Here is a 27211-nt window from a genome sequence, read left to right on the forward strand (position 1 = left end):
CATATCATATCATTTCATTTCCTAGCCTGTTGGTAAGAACCTTTTTCAGAGAACCTTATTTCAAAGATCCTACTCGATCTACCCCTGAGCCATAAAAGATCTCTTATACTTTAAGAAAAAAAGTGACCTAACCCCTACAAAAATTGAGAAAAGGTCAACAAATAAATTTTCGTAAAAGTGATGAGGATCGTTAGCATATTTAGCAAGCTGTTCAAAACAGTCGATCCTTTAGCTGTACGCCTTGATTTGGCTGAACTACGATGGAAAAACCGGAAAAAAAGTCAAATTTTTGACAAAAATCTGAATTTCGAATTTTTGACAAAAATTTTAACCCTTTTTTCGCCATAAAAATTCAGTTTTTTGGCTGCCATAGCAAACATATAAGTCAGAATGAGGAATGTCATACCTCGTTGATCTCGCTGTTTAATTTCCAATCGATTGGCATTTCAACCTGAAAATTTTTAATTTTTGCCATTTTTCGAAAAAAAGTGACCTAACCCCTACAAAAATTGAGGAAATTGGTCAAAAAATAAATTTTCCTAAAAGTGATGAGGATCGTTAGCATATTTAGCAAGCTGTTCAAAACAGTCGGTCTTTTAGCTGTACGCCTTGATTTGGCTGAACTACGATGGAAAAACCGAAAAAAAATGTCGAATTTTTGACAAAAATCTGAATTTTGAATTTTTGACAAAAATTGTAACCCTTTTTTCGCCATAAAAATTCCGTTTTTTGGCTGCCATAGCAAAAATATAAGTCAGAATGAGGAATGTCATACCTCGTTGAGCTCGTTGTTTAATTTCCAATCGATTGGCATTTCAACCTGAAAATTTTTAATTTTTGCCTTTTTTTGAAAAAAAATGACCTAACCCCTACAAAAATTGAGGAAATTTGTCAAAAAATAAATTTTCGTAAAAGTGATGAGGATCGTTAGCATATTTAGCAAGCTGTTCAAAACAGTCGGTATTTTAGCTCTACGCCTTGATTTGGCTGAACTACGATGGAAAAACCGGAAAAAAATGTCGAATTTTTGACAAAAATCTTAATTTTGTATTTTTGACAAAAATTGTAACCCTTTTTTTTGCCATCAAAATTCCGTTTTTTGGCTGCCATAGCAGCCAAAACCATCATCTAAAACACTTTTTCTGAGTGTAACAAGAGTATAAAGCTGAGCAGCTAGGGCGGCACCAGCTGACACCGAAGCTGGCCGAGAAGAAGTTCCTTAGATTTGCTTTTTATTTGAAATTTATATGCGAGCTCGCCGCCTTCTCCGGAAAATTCAGAGGGAAAAGCACAAAGAGGATCTATGGAGATGGTATGATGGTAAGATGGTAAGATGGGCGTGGTTTGGGGGTAACTGCCTTTTCACACAACTATTTGCCGCTTTTATGGAGTTGAAGCTTTGACTTCTTGGCTGCTCGCGCTGAGCCACTGGAAATGGAAATGCGCCAACGTTGTGGCTTTTTAATGTTTTCTTGTTAAAGTTTATTGAAAAACTTTGGCCAGTCACGTTTGAGTAGTCAGCGGGCGCAGTAACTTATAACTGTGAATACAAACACACACACTCATCGGGGCGTATATAGTGTTTGTATATATATATATATATAGAGATGGTGCGTGGGGAAAGCGCTTTCCCGACCAGAAATGAAACATCTGCAGGAGTGCACGCCCCGATGCCCATGAAAATGGGCCAAAAGTGATTTTTTCTGTTTAATAAAGAGAACGGAAACTTGTGCATATTACTTTATCTATTCTACTTTTCCGGGGGGGCGTTCGAGGCGTGGTCGTGTTTGCTCATAATTGAAATTTCGCGCTAAACAGGAAGTGGCTATTGCCAGCGCTTTTGTTGCGGCCAGTTCAAGTTGCTCGAGTTGTTCTGAATCAACTGGGTCTGAAAGCTTTTCGGGGGGCATGGAAAACTGAGTGGCACATGGCCGAGGAAAATGTGGGGAAAATGCAGTTCATAAACAACAGAAGGAGATGCGAAAATGCAATAATATTTATGAGAAACACTCTGTGTGTCCGGGGAAAGAGGCAGATATGATGGGTAAATGGGAGGCGAGTGCAAAAGAAAATTAAGACCGAAGTCCGGAGAAAATGTGAAATGTGTGCGAAAAACATACAGAAAAGAATGGGGGAGGGTGGGCAGTTTCTAGCCCGGGAATTGTCATTGTCTTCGGATTCAGATACTACACATGTTCCTATCTATGGACCACTCGTCTTCCTTTGTTCAGCTAGACAATGGAACTGGGAGTTTTAAGAGCGAGTTGTTCTTAATATAATGTCAACATATCGATCCGCTGCATTACTTTTTAGCTTTTTTATGAATTCTTTCTTACTTATTTGACAATATATATACCATTGTGTAATAAAAACCTATTTAATATATTACTTTTTTAAAACCTTTTTACCCTAGCATAAAGCACTACTTCATTTTAGCTGCATTATTGGAGCACTTTTCGAAACATCCCTGGCAGTGAAAGGAAGGCATGGCTTGCAAATTTGAATAATATTCGAAATACCTAGATTCTTCGCCCTTCAGGCATTTCGGAGTTATGTGCAAGAGTCTGTTTCTATCTTTAGTTGTATCGCTATAGTGTTTTACCTGGCTGGACATTCTTTTTCCCTGGCATTCCATCCATCGTGGTGCGCTTTTCCTTTCCGGCACTCTTCGCTTTTCCCGCTGCATCCATTTATTTTCCACTCTCGTGTCGCTGCCGTCTGTCAAACCCCCCTGTTTTTCCAGCATTTTCATCCCACAACCCCCCAAACCCCCATCCATTTCCACCGCACACACGTACTGTGCAGTGTGACATGTGCTTCCTCTGTTGTATTTTTGAGCGCCCCCCTTTTCCCTGTTTTTTTTTTTGTTGTATTTCCAGTGTTATTTTCCACATGTGGAATTGAACTTTGCATCTTGCTGCGACGCGTCGCAACTTCAGAGATACAAAATGCAACGAAATTTTCATTTGCCAGCGCCGATGTTGCACTTGACTTGTGGCGCTTCTGCTGGCAGCAGCAGCATCTCCGGCTCCACACCCATGTGCACCACCATGTCACCCCCATCCATCCATTGCACCACTCCACATGGTGGGGCATCCATTCTGACCGCCTCGTAGCGCTTATGACGCTGTTTTGACACTGCGAACGCGCGCGTGTTTATAAATAAAATATATATGGAAATATATATTTGTGAAATTTTTCCACGCTTCTTTTGGTCTGTGGATGGGATGGATGGTTTTTTGGTGCACATGTGCTGCACCCTTCTGCTTCTACTGCTGCTTTTCCTTTGAAGTTCATAAAAATTAACAAAAAATCAATTTACAACACAAACGATGCGCTGATGAGGCGAGTGAAGAATGGATGGTATGGGTTATGGGGTATAGGGTATGGGTGGGTTAAGAAGTGCCCTTGTAAATGTTTTCATTGCAATCGAATGTGCGCTTAGTGACGCCGCCTGTGATCTCTAAAACGCCACGCCCACTGTCCTTGGGGTGGTTGATTCCTTCTCGCAGTGTAAATGCATGAATATATATGAATGTTTTTTGCGAGCGTGTTGATTGCCCATCAAAGCAAAGCCAAGGCCAGAGGAAAAACAGCAGGAGCACAGCAAGAGATTTGCATAGAGCACACACCACCAACAGGAAAATAAAACCCCCTAATGCCAAAACGCTTCTATTTCTGTACACTAAAAGAAAATTTAAAAACCTACATCTAAAATATGATATATAATATGACCATATTTTATATCTCCGAAATCACATCAGTTCAATCATAATCATTAGACTTCCATCTCACAAACAACTACCTAAGATTCTTGTAAAATTAAATGAATATTTTTTATTGGTAATCAAAACAAGGCACATAATATTTACCATAATTATTCGATGATTGTTTATGTTTCCAAAATACACCTCATTTCAAAATCCATTTGGAATGTCACGAACGAGGACCAATTAAAGCCTTAAGAACACCCATTTTCGATTCTATTTTTCCCCGTGCAGTTGTTGCTGTACCGTCAGCAAGAACATAAAAATAGCGACGATTATGATGAAAATATTCATGCGACAAACGGAAGCCATATCTCCTGGCTGGTTCGGTTCGACTCCCTCCCCAAAACACGCGATGTTCTGGGGAGTTGTTTATGTGCCAACGATACGCAGCACATTTGGTTTCCACTTAAGGCGTCACCACTGTTTGTTTCTGGATACACGTCTGTATGTTTTGGCCAATGTGCAGCCGGCGGTGGCAGTGGAAAAGCCCCAGATACATGCCGAAATTCCTTTAGCCGAATCAATAGAAGGCACTTGAAAGTTGGCTCTGGATAAGAGCCATGCAAAGTTACAGAAAGAGCCAGAGGATTGCCGCTAATAAAGCGACAAACGTAATTAAATTTAATGCCCGAGATGCTCAGACAAAAGCCAAACGACCATGATGTCTAAATCCGAGTATTGAAATTCAATTTACTACTAAATCCCATGCATCGATGGGCTCGACGACAAACGGCAGCGAAATAGAAAATACTGGAAAATGTGTCTCGATTTCGGCAAATCCTGTCATAAATTTCGACAGCCTTTGACAAGGCGCAGCCAAAAGCGAACCCATTTCATATCCCAGGGATCGAGATTCTCGGGGGGACAAAGGCAACAAAGGAAGCCGACACGCAGACGACCCCAAATGGAAAATATGCTGATGTCGATGCCGAATTATGATTTGTTTTTGTCGACTGGCCGGCGGGCAGAAAGGGGCGTTATCAGACTTTTGGGGAAATGAGATTTTCCCCAAGGTTACCAACGACCGAGAACTACTCGTAAAAAGCACAAGCTACCAACGGTTTTCCATCACTTCGTACATCCTCGAGCAGAAAAGAACAGACCCAACACATCCTCGACCTCGCAAATTATAAAGTTGTTTGGCCAAAAGTGCTGACGCTTCTCCCACCATGGCTTGCAAGTTTTGTCTTCGTTTTGAAAAATGTGCCAGAAGCCAAGGAGAACGAAAAGAAGGAGCCAAAAAAAACTTCTGCACGTTTTATCTAACGCACATTGATAAGGATTTTTGGCAGTCGTCGCATGATTTGCAAGTTTGCACAAATTCCTCGGCAAGATGAACGTTTTGTGCAGACGTGAGCGAAAATGCGATGACCTCTTGGCACAGTTTGGCTCTTTTCCCCGGGATTTACATCCCGATGATCAAATCAAGTGGCCAGCATAGGGAGCTCATGGGATTGCGAACAGGTGTTGGCCAGGGCATGAAATGAAATTCGGGCTTAGGGGGAAAAAAGTCAGCTAAATTCAGGATAAAACATCTTGCCGATGGATTTTTTCGAACGTTAAGTGGGCTCCTTATGGTAAACTATGCATATATTACAAGGTTTTCTTGATCTGTATGAGATGTTTGAGTTATAAAAGTGTTGAGCCATCGTTAAAATGTATTCCCTATAAGCCAAACAAATTGCTAAGGCTCTATAAATGTCCAAAATTATTTAATTCGGCTTTAAAAATAGAAATTAAAGTATTATAATAGTTCCAGAACTATCGTGTTGAAATGTCAATCCTTTTAAATCCAATCTTAAGCCCAACAAGTAACTTTTGGTATTTCCAAACCATTTTCTTTTCAATACCGAGCAAATATTCCTGCATTTTAAACAGTTTCTATTGTCTGGGCAAATCCTAATGACGAGCGCAGACCATAACGAGCAAGAGGTCCCTTCAATAATTTGAGGGGAAAACGCCAGCTCGTTATTGCTGCGAATAACTGAGTTTCAGACCGACTTTCTTTTCAGTCCACAGCCAGAAACTCCTGCCAATCGTTAGCTGTTATTGTTATTACACGTAATACAGTTGCTGGTTTGTCGGTTGTCGGTTGTACTCACTGTTCTTTTGAAAATCCTGCGATTCCTCGTCCGCCAAAACCGATTTTAGCTGCTGCAGGCAAGTCAACAGGGCCAACGTCAAGCCGACAGCCCAAATCGTTTTCCCATTGTCCGGGCATCTCGTCCGTGATTTTCGATGTGTGTTGATGTTGCCATTGCTGTTGCCGGTTTGCTGTTGCCAATATGTCGTTTGCATTGCTGTTTTTGTGGTTGCTGCTGGTGTTCCGCTGGTTGGTAATAAAAGCTGCATGGCTGTAGCTGTCATTTTGTTGTGCTTGCGGTGCGTTGTGCCAAACGCGAGAACGTCTCGTCATTTATGTGGCAAACTTCAATTTGACCAGAGTGTCAAAGAAACGCAAGAGTACGAAAAAGTGCAGTATGGAGTCCAGAATGTTGCAGATACGCAGTCGTCTGCAGTTTGCCGTGTTGCGTGACCTGGCGCCAATGAACACGCGTCGCCTTGTTATGGCCGCTCGGCTATTTCCGTTTCCGCCGTTGGCTTTAATGAAGCGCCAATGTACTCTTGGCCCATAAAAAGGGCATTTCCGCTGGCATTTACGAATGCATGTCCGTGTGACTCAGCTCAGATCAAGTCCATAGCATCGCTTAATGTGCTTTTACATGTTTATTTTCCTTTTTATGGACTTTCCTTTTTTCGGAGAATTGTTGATGGTGAATCCTGTGAATAGAAAAGCAAATGTGAAGACATGAGTAAGTGCTGATTGTTTTTGGGTTAGCTAGGAGGTACACAAGAAAAATTTAAGCAGCAATGGACTTAAAATGTTTTTATAAATAATTTATATAATTTTAAATTGCTAGATATCATTTTTAGGCCTCGAACATCCTTTCAAACTTCAAAATATTTTATAATTTTTATTAATTCAAAACCTTTTTACACATTTTCTTTTAGTGTACTAGCAACTTGCTGCCAGAAATATGAAAAACGCTAGTAAAATGTTTACACATTGGGCGTCAGGCAAATGGGGATCGTAAAGAGCTGGCCAAAAGGGTGTATTCAGAAGTCCGGAATCCGGAAGTCGTATCCAGGACCCAAAAGACTGACTCACAAAGGAGTCAGAGAAATCGGGGGGAGTACACTCCTCGAAATTGGCTGTTTTATGTGGCCATCGCATCGATGAAGTGTGATTAATGGCGCGTTTCAATGTGAGACGCGTAATTAAGGCAGTGGATTTATGTGTTCGCTGCCATCTGAGGCATGACCTTCGCACCCCCATTACCACTGCCCCTGCAACTCTCAACTTTCATCTCTTTAACCCCTGGTTGTCGGCCCATAAAATCGAGCCCTCGCTGAGTGCTGCTTTATCACCTAGCCAAATGTTGCTGCTGCGCCCTTTAATTGCGTGTTTGAGCAGCACGAGTGTCGACAATTAAACAACGCATCGAAATTGATAAGCCAAAATACTACCAACCCCCTCCCTTCACAATTCCAATGAAAACCACTCGTGCATCAGGGTTAGTTGGTCCTCAGCCAAATGGTGTTGCATTAATGGAGTGAAGACGATTCAGGTCGCAGGACTTTTTACCTTAACCCAGAAAACCCAGAGAGCTCACTTAATTATGCAACATTTTGTATCGGCAACCAAGCGACAACATGGCTCCTTTTCTGTTTATATATGTGTGTGTGTGGTAGGCTGTTTTTAATGAGCAACTACATACGCACAACCAGTTGCAAAATTGGTGTGTGCGCCATGGAGTGAACATAAATTATATATAGCTCTCGCGAAAAAAGTTCATAAATTTTTATGATGCCTTTTGATTAAAAGATAATAACTTGAAATGCTGTGAGTGTGTTGTTCTTCCTTTGCAGAACACCCCCTATTTTCTTTTTGGGTTTTAACACTGAGAAAAAAGAACATACTTACATTTAGGGTTTGGAATAGGTCAAGCCAGAGATTCTGGGTTAATTTGCACTTTGGTTTTATAAAGTCCTTAATATTATAAAAATATTTTAGCGTAAAAGAATATTTTCTTTGCTGAGTTTAGGTAGAGGTTTTCCCTTAGTGTATCTATATTTCATGTTTTCTTTATGCCCTCTTTTCTTGTTACCTGGCCATAAATTAACCTGGCTGAGGACTGAGGCTATTGACAGTCAAACTTTGCTCATTAGTAAATTTCCGACAAGCAACGCATGTTCCTCCATCTGTCTGCTCCAAGGGGTATAAATATTGTATTATATCACGAATGTATATCTTTAGCCCTACAGAGTCAGCTGCTGTGTCATTCGGTTAGCTTATTTTATTGCTGATTAATTAACAGGGCGAAAAGAGGACTCCGTCTCGAATCGACTTCGAAGTTACATTGTGACGTTCGGGCCTGAACTTTAATGACACCAAGTGGAAGATTTGCTAATTAAAAAAGTTTTGCCAATGCGAACACGAAACACGAGAGGGCAAATGAAAGAGATTTACCCCTGGCCAGAGGGAAAAGTTCATGCCAGTCGATGCTGCTGCCAAGTATCGTGTAACTATTGCCAACTACTGACGCTTTAAGACCCAGTTAGGCCAAGTTAGGAGGCATTTACCGACAAAGAATTAGTTGTCCAATTTATAAGGAATTGTGTGTCGAAAATAACACACTTTTGGCCAATCGAAAGCCGGTCTGATCTGATCTGCTGGCTATTTTGTCAGTTTGGTATTTTGGTAACTGCCAGCCGCAGGCAATGGGCATGTCCATTTGCTTATTTGCCTATTGATTGGTTTTGCTGGTCAGGTGCTAGTGCCATCCGTAAGAGCCCGCCTATCAGGCATCAGCCGTCTCTGCAGATTTTAGCCTTGTCAAATTACCACAGCCACTCCATCATCGTTACGAGCTCAGCTTCACCCACTCGAATTTATCCTGGGCCTGAATTCCTGGATCCCGGTATTCCGTCATCAGGGCTCACAAATTTATGAGTAAATGCTCAACTTTGCCATAAATGTTCATCATAATGTGACAAAATTTCCTCAAGATTTAACGCCGCATAAAAACCCTAAGAACACACTCCCATATGGTAATAGAAACCCCCCCTTCTAAGGATTGAGTATGGGAATGGAGGCTGGAGATGGGAATTGTGCAATCCACGTGCTCAATAAAGTCAAAGACGCACAACTCTCGGCGTAAGCGGGCGTTGGCAGATGGCATAAATTTTGAAATAAAATATAATAATATAGAATAAAGTATATGTTCAGCTGCAGTCAGTCAGTCAGCGCATGCAGGCGACAGATAGACGCAGTGTGAACTTAACTGACAACCTCCCCATCTTATCGGCCAGCTGGGAGCGGGCTCAAAGACTCCGGCTCCGGCTCCATCCTTTTCCTTCCTTACCAGCCAGAGTGTGCCACCGTGTGATATATCATAAGCATGCGTCTGACAAGCGTAAGTACCGCCGCTGTCACTGTCACAGGACTAACGGGACCAACAGGAGCGGCAGATGGGGCAGATGGGGCAGAAGTGGCAGAAGCGCCTCAAGAAGCGCCAACTCCTCGGCGACGACGCGTGTTATTACACCATGCGGCATACTTTTAGCGCCACTCAAAGAACATTTCACTGGCGTTGTGAGTGTGTGTCAGTAAGTGCACTGAGAGAAATTTACTAGGTTTTTATATTTAAATTGTTTATTGAAAATGCTGGAGAGTTAGTGACTTAGCAAAACGAATTCCAATTATATTATTCAATTATGGAAAAAAGAAAAGAAATAAGCTTTTAGATCTTTAAGGAGGCCCTATATAATATTTATAATACATTTATATGTATTGAATAAGAAAAACCAACAGAAACTAACCAATCAATCAATAGAACAGTTGGAAACACCTCTTTTTTAAAAGGATAGAAAATACAAAGTAAAATCATTTAAAAGGGTGTCTAAAAGTATGCAATATATATTTTTTTAGGGATGGACAGTCCAACATACATATTTCTTTTTATCGACGATATTTTTATAGCGTTCTTTTAGACACCTCTTTCTTAAACGACAGAAAATAAAAATTAAAATCATTTAAAAAGGTGTCTAAAAGTATGCCACCAATATTTTTTTAGAAACGGATAGTCCAATATACCTTTTTTTTTTAACCGACGACTTTTTTCATAGCATACTTTTAGACACTTTTAAAGGAGAATTGAAATCTCTACTTATTTCTGTTGCTGCCCCAAAACTAATGTTTTATCCTGGTATCTAAAATTTCAGAGGCAAATATATTCCTGCATAATGGATTTGTATGAATTCTCATTTTTCTCAATGGTTCTTAATAAATTACCGAATCAAGGGCTTCATTTTTCCCAGTGCTCCTGTTTGTGTGTATAAATAAAAGTTGAATTATGACAAAAGGAGCCACTAGCGAGTGGCGGAAGCCAAGACAGGGAGCAGCAACAGCGGCAACCTGCCCAGCTCGGCCTGATAATGCGCTTGGTGCTGACTTGGCCGTGACTCGGAGCGTGTGTTGGCCGCGTTGTGTGCGTGCCAGGCGTTTAACATGTCGTATGCGCAATTTGTGAAATATGTGAGAACAGAGCCTGCCAGCATGGGCAATAAGTTCTCCCCCTGGCCCCAAGATCCTCGGTGTGTGTGTGTAAGTAAGCAATTAGTTGCCTTTTCAGCTGAAATAAAAGCAAATCGGGTGAGTGGCTGGCAAAGAGGAGGAGCATAGGGGGGTGGATAAGCAAACAGCAGCTCATTAATATCCTTTATACGTTTATTACATCAGCAGGCGGCGTCTTATGAAAAAACATAAATTAATGCAGAACATCGTCCACCAGAGCGGGCAGAAAAAATGCCAATTAGGCCGTTTGGCAAAAGGCAGTTGGTTGAATCAATCAGACAATTCAATATAATTGGCCTAATTTATTTGTCCCGCTCCAGTGGGCTTATCGTGGCGATTTACTCTGGATACACCGGATAATTGGCAAGACGAAAGGCAGCATTCTGTGTAATGAAAATTAAAAATTAATGCTCAAAGGTGGGCGCATGCAAAAATGCTTTAATCAAATCCCATGGCACGCCTCCTCGGTCAGGGTAAATATTTAATATGATTTTTTGTTCCTTTTCTCTTCACATTTTTTGTTGCGTGCGAGTGTATTTTTTGTTCTTTTTTTCACTTGACTCTTCTGTTTAAATAAATATTTGCCGTCGAGGCACTGACCTTTTGGCCTCAATGCGTCCTTTGCATTGATTGAAGTTTTCATTTTTGTGTTTTTATATATTTTTTATGTTTTCCCCATAGAGATGCTCGCACTGACTGGATTCCAGGATCCAAGCTCATGTTTGGGCAGTTGGCCAAGGCAAACAAAGGAGCCAGCTCCTATGTACAAAAGCTGCTCGTCGTACATTATGTTTTGTATATAAGAATTTATTCATGTGTTTATAGTGGGCACTTCCATTTTTCATTCTTTCATTCAAAGATTACAGTCTTTGATTTTTCTCTCTCCTTTTGTGGGGATATTTAAAATAAACTTAAATCAAAAGTGTAGAGGAAACTGCAGAAGAAGCTCTTAAGAATTATCCCCATTAAAGAACGAACCAGTCTTATAAAAATAATGTTGGAAACTATGGCAGCTTTCTGATTTTACATGTTTTATGTTGTCCATAAAATGTTGGATGGTTGGCATAGAAACAAGGTATTAAAATTCAATTTTTAGGACCAGAACACCTGAAGTTTAATTAAAGCATCAGAAAACGGGTAGCCAAGGTAGTCACTCACAAAAGGTTTAAAAATACGAACAATGGAGTGAAGGAATTCACTTTATCTCTGTGTTTTCTGCTGCCTTGGGCAATTTTCCTGTGGAATCCGGAAATCACAAAGGGAAATTACATAAAAAACTACTCCATTTGACTAATTTAGTACACGCATAGGGCCCCCGGGGAGAGGGTGTGAAAGTTTTCTGGGCAGCTTGGCCCCCTTTCTGCTTTCTCCAATTTCTCCACCCATCCTGTGAACGGCTGTCACTCACAGGAAAGTGGGGAAAACTCGTCGCCAACCATGCGGATGTATCCTTATACGGCTGTGATTCATCCCTCACACCTGACAGCTTTATATAAATAAAACAAATGGGTAAACACGACGGCTGCTTTAGCTGCGGTTGCCACCAAATTTACCTTAAATTTGACAACATGCGCCTGGCTCACAGGTGGCGCATCTGCGGCAGACTTTCATTTAGGCCTTGGCCCCTGAATTTGGCCCACTCCAAAATTCCGGCTCATCCGTCAATCAAGGCGGCGATTCCTTATTTATTTATACAGTCCTGGCTGGCTTTAATTTTCTGCTCTCGCATATTTCAGCCCTAACAAAACTTTGCCCAATATTAATGTCGTCGCATTTGTCAGCTAAAAAAGTTTTGTGAGTTTTTTGCAATTTAAATTAACAGCTGTTGCAATTAAATTAAACGTTTTAAATTGCCAAAAATATTTACACGTATCCTAAAGCAACCCCGAAATTAGAATTTAAATGGAATTTAGTTTGACAGCAAGCCGCACAGCATTTCCCTTTGAACGCCTTCTAATCCTTCAATTAATAATCTTCAGCCCCCAACTTTTTGCCCAACAAAAAGGGAGAGTTTTTCCTTTTTTTTTTAGGCCTGGTCGACGAACCCTTTTCGTGGCTGGAATTTTTTGTCAGAAACAATTATTTAACGCTCGCTTCTTGGGCTTTGCATTTTTATATTCCCTTGTTCGCAGAATTAAATATCTAATTTATCAAGTCCCGGCATTGCCAATAATTAAATTTCACTCTGAGGAATGCGGTTGGGGGTCTTAAGTTTAATGTTTCAAGGGGGGAAAAGGGGCAGGCAGATGTCAACTTTAAGATTTCAGCTTGTCACCTGGCTACACAAAAGGCCGTTGGCCTGAGGGGGCGTGACGGGTATCATTTCATTTTCATTCAAACACATGACGTTTAACCCACACCCACACCCACCAACCAACCAGCCAACAGATGTCCTTTTTGCCTTGTTTTTGTTAGCTTGTCTCAGCCTTGACTGACTTTGTTTATCTTTCATTATTTATTCTCTTATCGGAAGGCAGTGATAAGGTCGCCGGCAAAAGGCACACACAACCCCAACCATCACCCATAACTAATTAATTATGCCTTCGTAAAGCGGAGTTTGACTTTCGGCGTATGAGTTAGTTCTATAGATAAAAGATACAGTGGCAAAATGGGTAGTGCGAGCCCTGCTAATCCACTTATCCCACTGCGAATCCTCTGTGTGATGGACTGATGAACTGATGGGTTGAGGGCAATACCTGGCTGCTGGCCAACAGAACAACTTGCAACTTGTTTTCGTATTAATTAGAAAAATAAACAAAGCGCCAAGCGCTGAGAAATCAAATTAAAAGTAAATTGAGAGCAGAAGAAAGGGGGCCGAGCTGAGAAATCGAGTTGGGGGCTAGAGGGACCCCTTCTCGGAAAAGCCAAAACCAATTATAGACTCTGGGCAGGGGTAGCTATCTACCAGCTATCTGTTTTTCTTGGGGAAAATGGCTGCTCTGCTACTTCGAGTTGGGGAAAATATTTACTTGGCCATTTAATTAATAGTCATGAATAGCGAATGACACGAAATGCATTTGCATATGGCATTCTAGATTCTATATATGCAAAAGAGCAGATTTTTAATTAGCCCGCGGGCCAGAAATAAACCAGAAATAAACCCCTTGCCAGGGGCAATGGAATCGCAGATTCTTGACATATTGCCAGCAGCTGAGAGGCGGCAAAGTGCATGAGTGAAATGGCTGAGGCGTAGCACGTGCCGCATCATGGAAAATAGTTTGCATTTTCCGCCACGCCCCCCTTGGGAAAATGGAGGGGCGTGGGGGTCGGGGGTTACACACACCCAAGCTGAGTGGGCTTCCCAGTTATCGGCTACTTAAAATAAACAGTTTAATGTGCAAACTTTTCGAGCTGCCTGGCAAGAACAACAAGCAATCGGGCGGCGATATGGAAATCCTCATACCCATCCTCATCCGCATCCTCATCCTCAGTCCCATCATCCTGTGGAAAGGCCACTCTTCGTCGGGACAAACAAGCCATCTAGCTATGGCCAAAGTTTTTCGGGGGCAATCATTAAAATTCATTTCCTATCGACAGTCAGCAGAGACACACACATGTATTCGTTATAGATGACACCATTTAGTTTGAATATCTATGGCATCCACATTCACATCCACATCCCTTGTATCCCCATCTGTATACACATATGAGTTCCTCTCTTTCCGCTTTCTCCCATCTCCTTTCTCCATGTATGTGCTTTCACAAGTGCCTCAGAGCGATTCGAATGCGGCAATTCCTTTTGAATTGATCCCAAAAGTGACCTTTGATTTTCGATACGATTTCAGTCATTTTCACATGGCCCCGGCTAAAAGTCTCCAGCGACCTAGAGAGAACCGCAGGGAGAATCGGGACGAGAAAAAGACGGCATGTCAGGGGGAGAAAGAGACGGGTTCGAGCCCAACTCAAGCCAGCGGAGCCATTTTGTTTGTGTAGTTTAAGTGCCCCGCATTAGTGGCGGATATAAATTTTGTCCGTAGACCCGAAAACAGCGAATGCTGAATGGTGAATGGTCTTTAGAGAATGGCGGAACGGAACCCAAACCGACATCAAAACCACAACCGAAAACCCGGCGACATCCTCCGTGACAAAAGCGACGATCCAATGGCAAAAATCAAACTAAAAGTTCGCCCCATGAAAATCATAATTCAAACGTTGAAATCAGCACACAGATTTTCCCCTAACCATATGCGTAAAGACAGCAGCTGTCAAGAAAATAGCAGCAAATGTAGGTGTTCAAATTTAAGAATATATCACGTTTAGAGGATTCAAATTTAAGTAATTTCAGTTATAACTATCTATTAGTGTATAAATTAAGACACGTCTCAAAAAAATAAATACGATAATAAATGTAGTATTTTTGGTTATAAATATTTTGTATTATATTTCATTTTACATATAGAGAAGGGCAAAATAACTCTAAAGAGATTCAACAACTTAAGTGCCCTAACCAAACATTATTTACATTAAAGATACTGCTTTGTTAAATTACTTAAACCTATAAGATATAATATATTTCATATTTTTTGTATTGTTCCTAATGTCTAGACATATTACCATAGGTTATATTATTTTGTCCGCAACTGTCTCACCTCCAATCTCTCTAGACCACCCAAAAATTCCCGCCCCCTTCGATTGTTTCGTGTGTATACAATGGCAACTATTGAAAATACGCAAAGCCTCTTTCGGCATGTCCTTGTGCTGCTTCTGTGATTTCGATGCTCTGGCTTTGACCCCCGGAAAATTCCCAAATTGTGCCCCGGAAAATGGGAGCTGGAGCCTCCAGCTGCTCCTCCCCCGGCACCGATGAGCTGCAAAAATTCCGGCTGAATGGGGACGCGTGTGCGTTTTGTTTTATTGCCAGCTAGGAATCGTTGCCAAGCCGTTTTCCACTGGGTTTGCTTAGGGCAAACACTTTCCCCGCTTTCCTTTGTTGGCCCATTGTGTGCGGGGATAATCGAAGCCATAAATAACAGGCGCGAAAGCTCCGCGTTCTCAGCACTCTTCCCTCCCCCCCTCTCTTTTTTTTGGCATTTTTTCTGCCTTTTTTTGCAGGCATTTTTGGGATGGGGTGTACGATAACAAAAGTGCCAAAAGTGACAAACAGCAGGCGACCGTCAACGCTGCCGCCATCCATTGACCAAAGCCAACTCGTTAGTAAATCCAATTTGTGCGTGAATGTCAACAGTTTCGGTGCAGTCACAGTTAGAGTTACTATTACTGCCACGCCCCCTTTTTCCTGCTTCCCTGCCTTCGCCCCCTTTTTACCAGTCGCACGGGGAAAATGCCGGAAAATAGCAACTACCGAGAACTGGCGGCAAAAATCGCGTGAGCTGACATGTGACCGAGTTTCGGAACGAGGAGGGATTCTCGATTCGAGCGCTTTTTTAAATCAATTAAAAATTTACATTTCATTCACACAATAAATAATTTGCATAATAACACGGCATACATAAAAACACTCACGTAGCATCGCATAATTAAACGTTCAATTTATGCACGAGTACAGACAAAAAAAAAAACAGCAAAAAATTCCATATGGCTCGCATTTTATAAACAGTTTTTCAATTAATTACAGCATTCGCTCAAACAAGGCATTTTAAATTCTGGCCAAAATGTTGCTGCTGCATCGGATGGCGCGTGATGCATTAACAATGATTATTGCATACATTTTGGCGCATTTAAAATAGCACAAATTCATTTGGCGCGTGCTCTTTAAATTAATTTATAACTCTGAGTGCATTAAATCAGGTCCGATATATGTGTGTATAATATATATATTAAAGAATTGGGAGTTCGGAGTCCCCGAGGCCCTTGGCGGTCGTAGGATTGACACTGCAGCGATGGCAAACATAAATCGAGACTGTCTGTGATAAATTTAGACCCTCCGGCGACAGCCAAAGCCAGACAAAATGTCTTGTCTTGGGAGATATTTCTCCAGAATTTACAAATGCAGTCGGCTCCAAAGGGATTGCTGCGGCATATTCCCCAGGGTTTCCGGAATTCTACGGCAGCCTTTGAAGCCATAGCCTTCTGCTCCTGCCGAATGTCCGCCTCTAAGCAAAATATTTACTTATACAAATTCACCGAAAACGCTTTCAAGTGCAAAGACAGCAAACACATTAAAATCAATTTCATTTGCACAATAAAAACACTGACCAGCAGACGGTATGCAGGCAAAACAACAACAAAATCAGTTCAAGGAAATAAAACAATATTTAAATAAATCAAAATTAGCATCAGCCGCAAAAATGCCAGGGAAAGAAAAGCAGAGGCTGAATAAAACACAAAAGTACCAGAATCTACGAGTTACAGTTGAGGAAGACATCTGTGTGTTTGCGCCTGTGAATCGGAGCATGTTTTACATAATACAATTTCCATTTGCCGAAAATAAAACACACGAATCTCTGGCAACGTGCTAAACAGACTCGCAGCAGCAGTCCCAAATCCACAAGATGCGGATACATATGTAGATGATTCCGGTGCCATAGGAGTATCTGAAGATAGGGGTTGGGGCACCGTTCGTCATTTTAAATACCAAATATATTTTGATTCCATTTTGGTCAAGGCCCAGGAAGCTTCAGCCTCGTTTTCCTCAATCGGCTTGCGGTTGCCTGGCCACAGTCTGTTCTGGCTCAAATTGACAGTGAGTTATGGGCCCTGTTTCCAGTATCTCAGTGGCCTGCCTTTAAATGATTTTCAAATCGCATGGCCCCAGCGTTATATAACAAATAAGTAAGCCGCAGTGAAATAAAGAGATGATTTATGTTTATTTCAGCTACCTACGCGCCAAAGACTTTAATAAATACCCCAAAAAAATGGTCATATTTAATTGCCGGCGGGCAGTTGAAAAGGGGGCGGAGAAATGTTAATAAATGTCAAGACTGCTTCCACTCAACTGACAAAATGAGCAACGAGCTTGAAGTTGACACTGACTGTCCACCGCAGACAACGTCATCAGCGGGTAAAATAAAATAAGATGGCCCAGAAAGTGGGTGGCGATGCGGGTGCGCACTTTCTTTTTTGCCCCGCCATAATTTGACATAATTTATGAGTTTTCAATTTATCATCTCTGGAAATGGGATGGTATGGTATGGTGTGCTGTGGTGGCTGCACTTGCATCCGCAATTCGCCTCGCATTTTGGCCTGTCAGTGGCAAAGCCCGTTTCGAAAATGTCAAATGTCAATGCCGATTGTGGGATTGTGAGAGCCGAAATTGCATGTGAGGCACACATGTTCTGGCTCCCACATCGCATTAGCCCAACCGTCTGAGCCTGCTCCGCTGATCTCTGTGGGAATTGGTCCCCCTTTTACCACACCCCCGACTTTCTCCCCCTTTCGCCACGCCCATAAAATATTGCCACTTGTCATCGATGAAGAGCCGACAGTCCGTCCGTCGCGCATGTTGTTCTTGTCATTAAAGTCGTAAGCACTGTCACGTAGCTGTCAATTTACAAAAATCGCATTAGCCAGAAGAAGAATCTACATGCTGGGGAAACAAATTCGGCAAAGTACTTACTCATACAGAGAAAAAAATAATAATACAAATATATAATATCAAAAACACAATATTATCTTGCTGCCAAGCTACGGCTTACTCGGAATATCTTTGAATAATTATGAAAAACTACCTTGTTCTTAGAGAAGTTGCGACCATATAAGGCTAAGCACAATACATAAATATAAGACAAGAGAATTTTAATGAAGATAGTGAAACAAATTGAATAAAATATGAGTGTCAAACGTTTTTACAAACACTAATTTTTTCTTTTTTATACATTTGAATATTAAGAGTTTTGAAACCAGCAGAGAACGTGTCTAAAAGTAGGCTATGAAAAGTACAACATACTAAGTTATTAATTTAAGGAAACAAATATTAGTAACTATGTATAAGGCTACAAATTCAGAGAGAATGAAATGAATGAAATTTATAAACACTTAATACTAAACAAGTAGGATTCGAAAATGAGGACACCATTTGTTCTTTGGAATTTCAGAGGCAAGATATATAACAGCTTACTTATAGATACTTTTCCTAAAGAAGTGTTAGATCCCCTGAGATGACTTAAGCCGTTAATTTTTCTCTCTGCATCTATGTGCTTATTATGTGCTAGATGGTATGCATTATGTATGTGCATATTTATGACAACTATCGCTCCAGCAACTTGAATGCCTCCCACATCATTGGGAATTTAGGGCCGGAGATTACGATTACCGAGTCGTAAAACCCGACACTCGACTGCGAGTACGGGTAAGTTGGCCGGGCAGATAAGCGGGCTCAGAAGGCGGGCACTTGGCGGGCTGCACATAATTAGCGGTGGCCACTTAACTAGCACCAACTTTTCACCCACCCAACTCCCCTGACTAAATGTCACCGTAAATTTGCATTTTTAAGACGCATAAAAAGGACTTAGCAGGAGGTGGCCGAAAAAATACAGAGCTCGAAAGGTAACAAAATGCAAAACATGCGCAACAGGAAACTGGAGCGCGAGACTCGCCGCAGGACTTAAATGCTTTTAAGCTGCTGAAAAGACGGTGAGGCAGTTGGCAGTCTAATGGAACAGGGAAAAGCGGTTAAGCAATTGTCGGACCCAAAACACCGGCGACATGTGCATCTCGATGGATTTTCCAGCACTCCAGCGACACGTTAAACGGCTTTTCAAGAGCTTCCCTGCCCTGCAACGCAATTGAAGGCAAAATCAATTACAACAAAAAAAAAAAAGAAGGGCCTGAAAAGCATTTTAACGACAGCATTCAGAGCTCGAGCGCGAGCGGCTTTCATTCAATCATTTACATAAAATTTTATTTAACAAGCGAATTCCAAAGGCTTTCATTTTTAATGCGGCCCCCCGGATGTCCTCCCAGGACTCGATGCCTTCGAGTCCCCAGCGATTCCTGCCACAATCCGGGGCAGGAAAACAGGGAAACAGGAAACCAGGCTCATGTGTGTGAGTGCGTTTAATGCCTGTATGCATACGCCATGAAACTTCATTATGAGAGCCTCAATATTTCTGCAAATAAAATGCCAGTCGAAGGCAAATGGAAGGCCCAGAATTGGCAGAGGGACGAGCCAAAAATTAGCATACTCCGGGGGCGCAGTCAAAGTTTGTTTGCCGAAACAAATTAACCTTGAATATGCCACATAGAGCGGTCCTGTCAAAACGAGGCTGAGCTGGGGAAATTATGCAAATAAGCTGGGAAGCACAACAACCATGGATGTCTCCGATAAGACCGGTGCTATCCCCAGATAGAATGTCTGTCTGTCCTGAATAACCGACTGACTGACTGACTTACTGACTGCCTGTCGTCCTGTGGCTTTGGCTGCTGGGAAAAATTTATTAATTTTAAGCATTTGTAAGGACGAAGACTTTGACGTCGGCCCCAGCTAGCTGATAAGCAGCCACACGCTTGACAAAATCAATAATGGCAATACTGCTCTTGTTTCAGCCCGGCTGGCCTGTGTTCTGTGTGCTGCTGCTGTTCCTGTTGGTATTTGCATGATTAATGAAGCCACGTAATTGATTACACGGCCACGCCCAGGCCGGGCTCAAAAAAAAAAAAACGGAGCGGAAGAAACAAAGGCAAAGCCAAAGGCAATGGCAACGGCAGCTCGAACTTTCGCATGATTTTGTATCATCGAAGGCAGCGGCAAGGCACACAGCTGATTGATGCGTCTGTGGTCGGGACAAAGGCACCCACAATTCACATCCCTATCCACATTCACATCCACAGCACCAGGCCCCAGTACCCTATCCACATTCCACCCGACTTCACCAGGCTGCTCCACTCTACAGACCCATTTTCATCTCGATCTCCAGCATCATAATGCGACCACGCACGTGCGTGTGGCACATGACTACACAGGAAGAATGGACCCTCAAAAGCTCTACGGTCACAAACCAAACTTTTCTTACACTTTTTCAACGCTCTATTGTTTAGACTTCAAATTGATAATGTATTAATATTATGTACGCACTAAATGTTGAACTCTAAGCTGAGTATTTTACCAGTTCACTAAATAATTTCTTTTGTTTATTCATAAAATATGTTAGAAATGGTTTCTGCTAAAATCATTTAAGACTATCTTATACAGTTTACAGCATAATTGATTTGATTATTAATTTTAACAGAATAATTTTGATTTGTTATAAATATATATCATTTTTTATAACATTTTTAGAGTAAGGAAAAAATCAATTTGTATTTTGAAATCATTTATAAAGGTGTATAAAAGTATGCATTATTTATATTTTAAGTAGGTTTTTTAAAAAGGCGTATAAAATTATGCAATATTTATATTTAAAGTATGTCATTGAATGCTTTTACACAAAGGTGTACAAAAGTATGCAATATTTATATTTGAACGGTATTACCTCAATTTTTTACACGAAGGTGTATAAAAGTATGCAATATTTGTATTCAAACTATATTATTGCATACTTTTAGGCACCTTTATAAGTGATTTCAAAACTCCCCTTAGGAAAATGTAAAATATATTTCAATACAAAATTGTATCTCAACCTAAAAACTATTTAGTAAAAGGACTAGTTCCAGCATAACTTTTTATTGTGTACCCTGGCTGATCCGATGCCCTGTTCGAGCCATGTCAAAAAGACATGGGGAGAGGAGGAGCCATGGTTGGCTGTCATTGACTGCGGATTGGCGTTGTCAACGATGCAGCGAGCTTGATGACAAAGATGATGATGCAGCCGCTTTCAAAGGCTGCAGCAGACAACCAGGGGGAGTTTGGGTGGTTTTGGGTGGTTTGTGGGCGGAAGTCGGGCTTTCTCATGGCTGGTTATTTATGCGTAATTTCTATGCACACACGCAGAGGCTCTTCGGCTCATCGTCCTGGCATCCTGGCATCCTGGTTGGGGAATGGTGATGGGTGTGGAGATGGGTATGGAGATGGGTTCCCAGGATGGAGACCACTTCAGTTTCAGTCCCCAGCTCATCGCCCAATCCAAGTGGTTGGCTTTCGCTTTGTTGGCCCGCCTTCACAGCCTTTGCAGTTCCTGGTCGGAGTTTTAAGACCCTGCTGCTCGAACAGGCGCACAATCATCAATCAAAATCAAAAGCCAAAGTACTTTTGACATTAATTTATTCAAAGGGGATACAAGCATTTCCAAACTGCACAAACGCACCACAGAAAGTGGGCGATGGGCAGATGGCAACTGTTTAACTCCTTCTCCTATCTGCAATAAAGACCACTTGACCATAATAGATATTTAATTTGGAATCGATGGCATGCAAATTCCTCTTCATATTTGGCTAAAGTAAAAATATTCTAATTAATATTTATGAACGCAGCGACGACGCGCTTTGCATAAATCAAAAGCATTTGAATAATAAATACGAATTATGCATTTAATTAAGATTTGCCACAAAAATCCACATGCGATGGGTGGTGGGTGTTGGGTTTGGGTTGGTAAACAAAAATTCAGAGACTTCATTTCCATTTTTCCTTTTTTTTCCCCCAACATCTGCATGTGTGTGTTTGTTCGTTTTTGGGGGCTAGCGAGATTTTGATTTCCTCAGCTTGCATCAGTCAAAGCGAATCGGGCGACAGTCGAACAAAAAACCAAATCGAACGAGCGCCGGGCGTTTTCAATCTAAATGCAAATGCTTGCGGTGTGCTTTTTGTTTCATCCTTGAGCCGCGACAACAGCAGCAGCAGCAGGAGCAGCAGCAACACCTACAGCAGCAACATCCACAGCAACAGCAGCAGCAGCAACAGCAATTCAGGTGAAATCGCAACACAGAAAGCCAATTAAGCGACTCAGACATTAATCGAAGCTCGTTGCAGATATCGCGATGGGGAATGGGAATCGCACTATAAAAAAGCAAGGTAAAGGCAATTCGCCGTGCTTAATGCAGGAATCCAGGAATCGCATTTGGTCAACAGTATTCCGCATCATGGCAATTGCCCTCCACACAGCTTTTTTGGTGGATTTTTATCCGATTCTTACTACTCATTTTTTGGGTGGTTTTCAAGGTGTCTTTAAGTTTGTTTAAAAGAGAAATTGGTTTATATGATATTTTTTACTTATTTCCCTTTATTTTTATCCATATGTATTTGAAAATCATTTTTACAAAATGTTTTATTGGTACTATGTGCGGGGAATGCTTTTTCTGTTCGGAATTTCAGGAGAGATATGTTGTTGTATATGGAAAAATTTATTAAACCTCTGATTTTCCGGAAAATATAAATCCTTTAAAATCATTCTTTATGAATGTATCTACTTTTTCTTCCACATTTGTCTATTTTTTTGTTGGCAGCACTGATTCTTTGAAAATTGTAAGTTATTTGATATTCATATCAGGTATTATTTCTATACCTAATATAAAAATCCTTTATTTTAAAAGATATTTTAATACATTCTGCTTAAATCTCAGTATCCAATTCAAAATCCCTAAGCTTTATGAAGTACTTGAAGTGGACTATAAAATATTAAATGACAATCTCAAATTCATTCATTCATTGATTATTCATTTCGTTCAGTGTACTCTATTTGCGGATAGCAATGCAACTAGATAGCCATGTTAATACCCATTTCCAATTCAATTGGAAATGTTCATGTTGGCTCCGTAGTTCCTATTGCATTAAGGGCCAATAAAAATTTACAAGCAACCTACACCTACACGAGAATTTCCCGCCGCAGAGGGGGAATTTTCCTCTGCTTAAGTGTGTTTGACATGAGATAAGCTCGTTTTCCCGGCTCGCTTCATTTGCTTCTTGCTAAATTGATAAATTATGGTAGAGCCACAGACTCGGAATTGCCGGCAATTAGCTGGGCAAAAAAACACAATTAGCATTATGTGATAAGAGGTAAGCAACATTATAACATATCTATCTGGGCAATCTGGACAATCGAGGCACTTGAGTTCAGAGGGGTGAAGGTATGCCATCTGCAATTGAGACGTGTAAGGTCAACGAAAGTCTGCAGACTTTGGAATTCTTGCCGATATTGATATGAATGCGTATGCAAATCACGGAGAACACTTTGGGGGCATTAGAATTACAAATATCCAAAGAGCGATTTCACACAAGGGCGACGATTCCTCGAAAGCCGCGACGTGACAGCATGCAAATAAAATCGAAGCCTACTCCGGTGGAAAGCAGATTCACATCCCACATCCAAAACAGGGAGCTCTTGAAAATAGATACAATGTAAATATGCAAAGGCGAGGGCAAAATACATAAATCAGCACAGGGACAAAATGTGAAATTAAATGCAAACAGTGGTGGCGAAAACCAAGATGCGGAAGCATAATTGAACTTTGTGACAATGGAGGATCTCCTGACTCCAGACACTCACTACACTCCGCCGCTGCTCATTAAAGCCAAATGCAATTTACGCCGATAATTTGCAATAATTTGCATACTACGTGCGGATGCAGGCAGCGTCATTTTCCGCTGCACCTGGAGCACACTTTTCCAGCTTTTCCACACCCACTGCATGGGGATTTTTCCCCGCGATTTTCACTCACCCACGTGGCACTCTACGTGCTCCAGCTTTTTAATTGCACGGCTTAGCCACCTCGGCGTTGGCATTTTGTAAATTTTCGTTAATTGGAAAATGTGCCAGGATTCATTTTCATCTATTTCCCAAATGCCCCGAACGCCATGCGTGATCCTGCCCCCAAAATGGATTTATTTTATTCCCCGCTTAATGGAATTTCCCAATGGTTATCGCTCCAGGAGTCTCTTCATTATGCCCAAGTCTCTCGATGAACATTTTCCTTCAGCTGCCCCGGCCTGATGGTATTTACCCATAATATTTATCCATTTTGCCAAGCTCTCGGGCGTCTGGCGAATGGATTTATTATGCATAAAATTGCAGCAGAGAGTCGAATAAAATATGTATTGAAAGTTTTATTGTTTGGCAGCGCAGTGAATGCCGTTTTCCCTTTTTCAATTCCCCCCCAAATATTTGCACATGGCACACATTTCATGTGTGGAACTGCCGCTTGTGACGCTGCCGGCATTTTGCTTAAAAATTGAAATCTTTTTTATGCATTTACCTAAATTTCGTTTTTTGTTGCTGGAAAAGTTTATGAACGCAATTTTTTTCTTTTTCATCGCCCCGTTTTGCCTCGCTTTGTTCATATTTTCAACTCTGTGCGGGTGTTTTTCGGGTTTTATATTTGCCCTCGTGTGTTCTGCCGGATTTCTATTTGCTTTAATAGACTAAACTCTGGACAGGCCAGCGCATATGGTATGTATAGTATATGGTATATATATATATATATATTTACGTGCCAACACTGGCTCAGGATCGGGATCCTGGAGGAGAGGGACGCTGGCTTTGCAAATATCCTGCGGCGGTGGCGTTTATACATATGAGAGCTTACTGCACCCCCTCTATAGGGCGGGGTGTGAGGAGGTGCTCAGTGGATTTTGTGATTTGCTTTTTATGTGTGCCATATGGGCCACATGGACCTCTACCTACGAATATTATTATGGGAATGGGGCCACGCACATGGGGCTGGGGCCTTGTTTTGGTTGTAAGGCGCCAAGAGGCGCTTAGCGCAATTCATGCAAAGATTTGACCGGATTGTTGCCAAGGTTGCCGTTCCCAAAAAAATAAATGCCGAGAAAGTAAGTGAAGAGGAAAAAGTGGATTTTCTGCCGCTTCTGGTTAGCGGATTTATTAGAGAACTTTAGTAATAATCCCTTATTGAGCAATGAAACCAGTCAGGGATGAAGTAGAAAGTAATAGTTTAGACCCGATATTTTTTGAATCCAATTTTGGGATGAAGAAAACAATATATATATAATGGGACTTTAAGTTTTTATCCTGGTCTACTATAATCAGGTTCTAGTAGTTAAATAATGATATTAATTTGCTTGAATATCTTGTATGCTTTTATTGTTTTGAATCTTAAGAAGAATAATTTAAGTAACATTTCATTTTATAATATTCCTTTAGTATATAAATCCATAATCAATTTCAAATAATAAAGAAGGAAAACATCTCTCTAACAATCTAAAGATCATCCCGGATTGTTATACATTAATAACTTTACGTATTCTACCTTTCCTATGTTTTTTACTCTTCCCAGTCTAATTTGTTTGGCTCACTGAAAACAACAATAATAATCACCGTATAAATCTCGGTTCTCAAGCATCTTTCCCGAGAACTGACCATCAAAACGGCATCCCACTCAGACATGAAAATTTGAAAGGCAAACAAATCTGTCCCATAAGCACGCCCACGCAGGCTGTTTGGGGATCCAATAGCTGGCAGGGATCTAGATGGAATGGCACTGCGAATCGAGATGGAGCTGTAAGCCCGGACTTACAGCTACAAATCAGAGGGAAGAGGTAGAGGCGAAGGGACCAACTCACCCCAAGGTTCCTTCTTCTTTCCTCCGTTTGCTAATCCAAAAGGCAGAGGAACTTTCAAGGCCTTCCAACTCGGCAACTGGTAAGTTTAATTTATGTTTTTGCTTGGCCAACAGAGAGGGCAAAACTTTTGGCTGCCCCCAGCTATTGTTCTAATGCACTGACCCGTATTCGCTTGCAGATAGATGTCTGCATAAGCAATTTGTATCTTGCGGATGCGTCCATGCACTTTCACTTCGGTCTGCCAGACGATGACAATTGTGATAAATTATATGCCACGCGACCGATAGGATTGCTATACGGATACGGAATCAGAGGGGTTGGGTCTATATGGTCTATAAGCATATAGCCGACGAACTGTTGCGCCCACTCTGGATGAAAACACGCTCACTCCCGCACGATGTATCTGTATCTGTATCTGTGTGTGCTGACCACTACAAATGAAACCGCAGTGTGTTATTGTGTCATTAATTTCTCCGCTTTCTTTGTGGCATACTACTACTTTTTTGGCGCTTAAAGTGCGAAAACTGACTGGAATTAATTGATGAGCCGCACGCAACTGGAGTGGCGATGGCCAAACGTTAATGAGCCAGCGTGACGCGTTCACATTTCCATATGATTTACTCGGTTCAATCTGCTTGCAGCATTTTCCGATTTCCCGAATTTCCGCAATTCACTTTTCAGTTTCAGTTGTTTCGCCCGCACACTTGGTCTTATTTTCCGCTTTCGGCTGTTATTGCTGCCCGTAATCCGCTTTTGCCCTAAATTTCAATTCCTTTTGAGGGGATTTTTTCGCACTGCAGATTTCTGCTATTCCCTCTAGTCCAGTTCTTTTCGAGTGTTTTGATAACTGGAGTGTATTATTATTTTTTACGGCACGTTGTCTATTTTTTTGGTTGTTTTTTTTTTTTGTTAGTGGGCGGAAGGGGCGCGGCACACGCAATCCTGACGGATGCGCAGCATTCGAGAGTCACGCACTGCCTCCTCTTTTGTTTTTCCTTTAATTAGCCACATAAATTGCAAGTTGGCCGGGCACAAAAAATTCGAAAACACACTGTCTAGCAAAGCAGAGATCCCTCTGCAGAGATCCGCCAGGAATTATGTAGATACTATTTGGGTATCCTATAGAGCGCCACCCGCACGACGAACCAAACGCTGTGAGCCACGGATAAGAACTAAACAACAATCGCAGCTGCCGCTGCTCGGCTGCTGCTGCTGCTGCCTGTTGTTGCTGCTGTTGCTGGTGTTGCTGCTGCTCGTGGCTGGTGTTGCTGCGGGGTAGCAACACTTGCCGCACATCATTCACACTTTTTCACTTCGGCTAGGGATGAACTTCGGATGTGCTGGTCACGAGTACGGGGCTCTCTCTGTATTTCATTGTATATATTGCCGCTCTCGTGTTGCATGTTGCTCGTGTGCCGCACGGCAGCAACATGCGACGTGACCTTTGGCAACTGG

General features: G+C 41.5%; 1 protein-coding gene across 4 annotated transcripts in view; it reads right to left on the minus strand.

The window, feature by feature from the left end:
• Positions 1-26931, minus strand: part of side (motor axon guidance molcule sidestep) — a 68996-nt gene extending 42065 nt beyond the window's left edge. For 3 of the 4 annotated variants that reach the window (XM_065865853.2, XM_065865852.2, XM_036817422.3), the window contains exons 1-2: positions 25757-26930; positions 5873-6551 (exon numbers count right to left, since the gene is read on the minus strand). In XM_065865853.2, the coding sequence (XP_065721925.2) occupies positions 5873-6137 (265 nt within the window). In that variant the 5' untranslated portion in view covers positions 6138-6551; positions 25757-26930. Of the gene's footprint in view, positions 1-5872; positions 6552-25756 lie in introns of all 4 variants that reach the window. The other variant, XM_070995812.1, reaches the window with a different exon arrangement.
• Between the last annotated feature and the right edge of the window lie 280 nt (positions 26932-27211).

This window comes from Drosophila suzukii, chromosome 3 (assembly GCF_043229965.1).
Source record: "Drosophila suzukii chromosome 3, CBGP_Dsuzu_IsoJpt1.0, whole genome shotgun sequence".
Classification (NCBI taxonomy): Eukaryota; Metazoa; Arthropoda; class Insecta; order Diptera; family Drosophilidae; genus Drosophila; species Drosophila suzukii.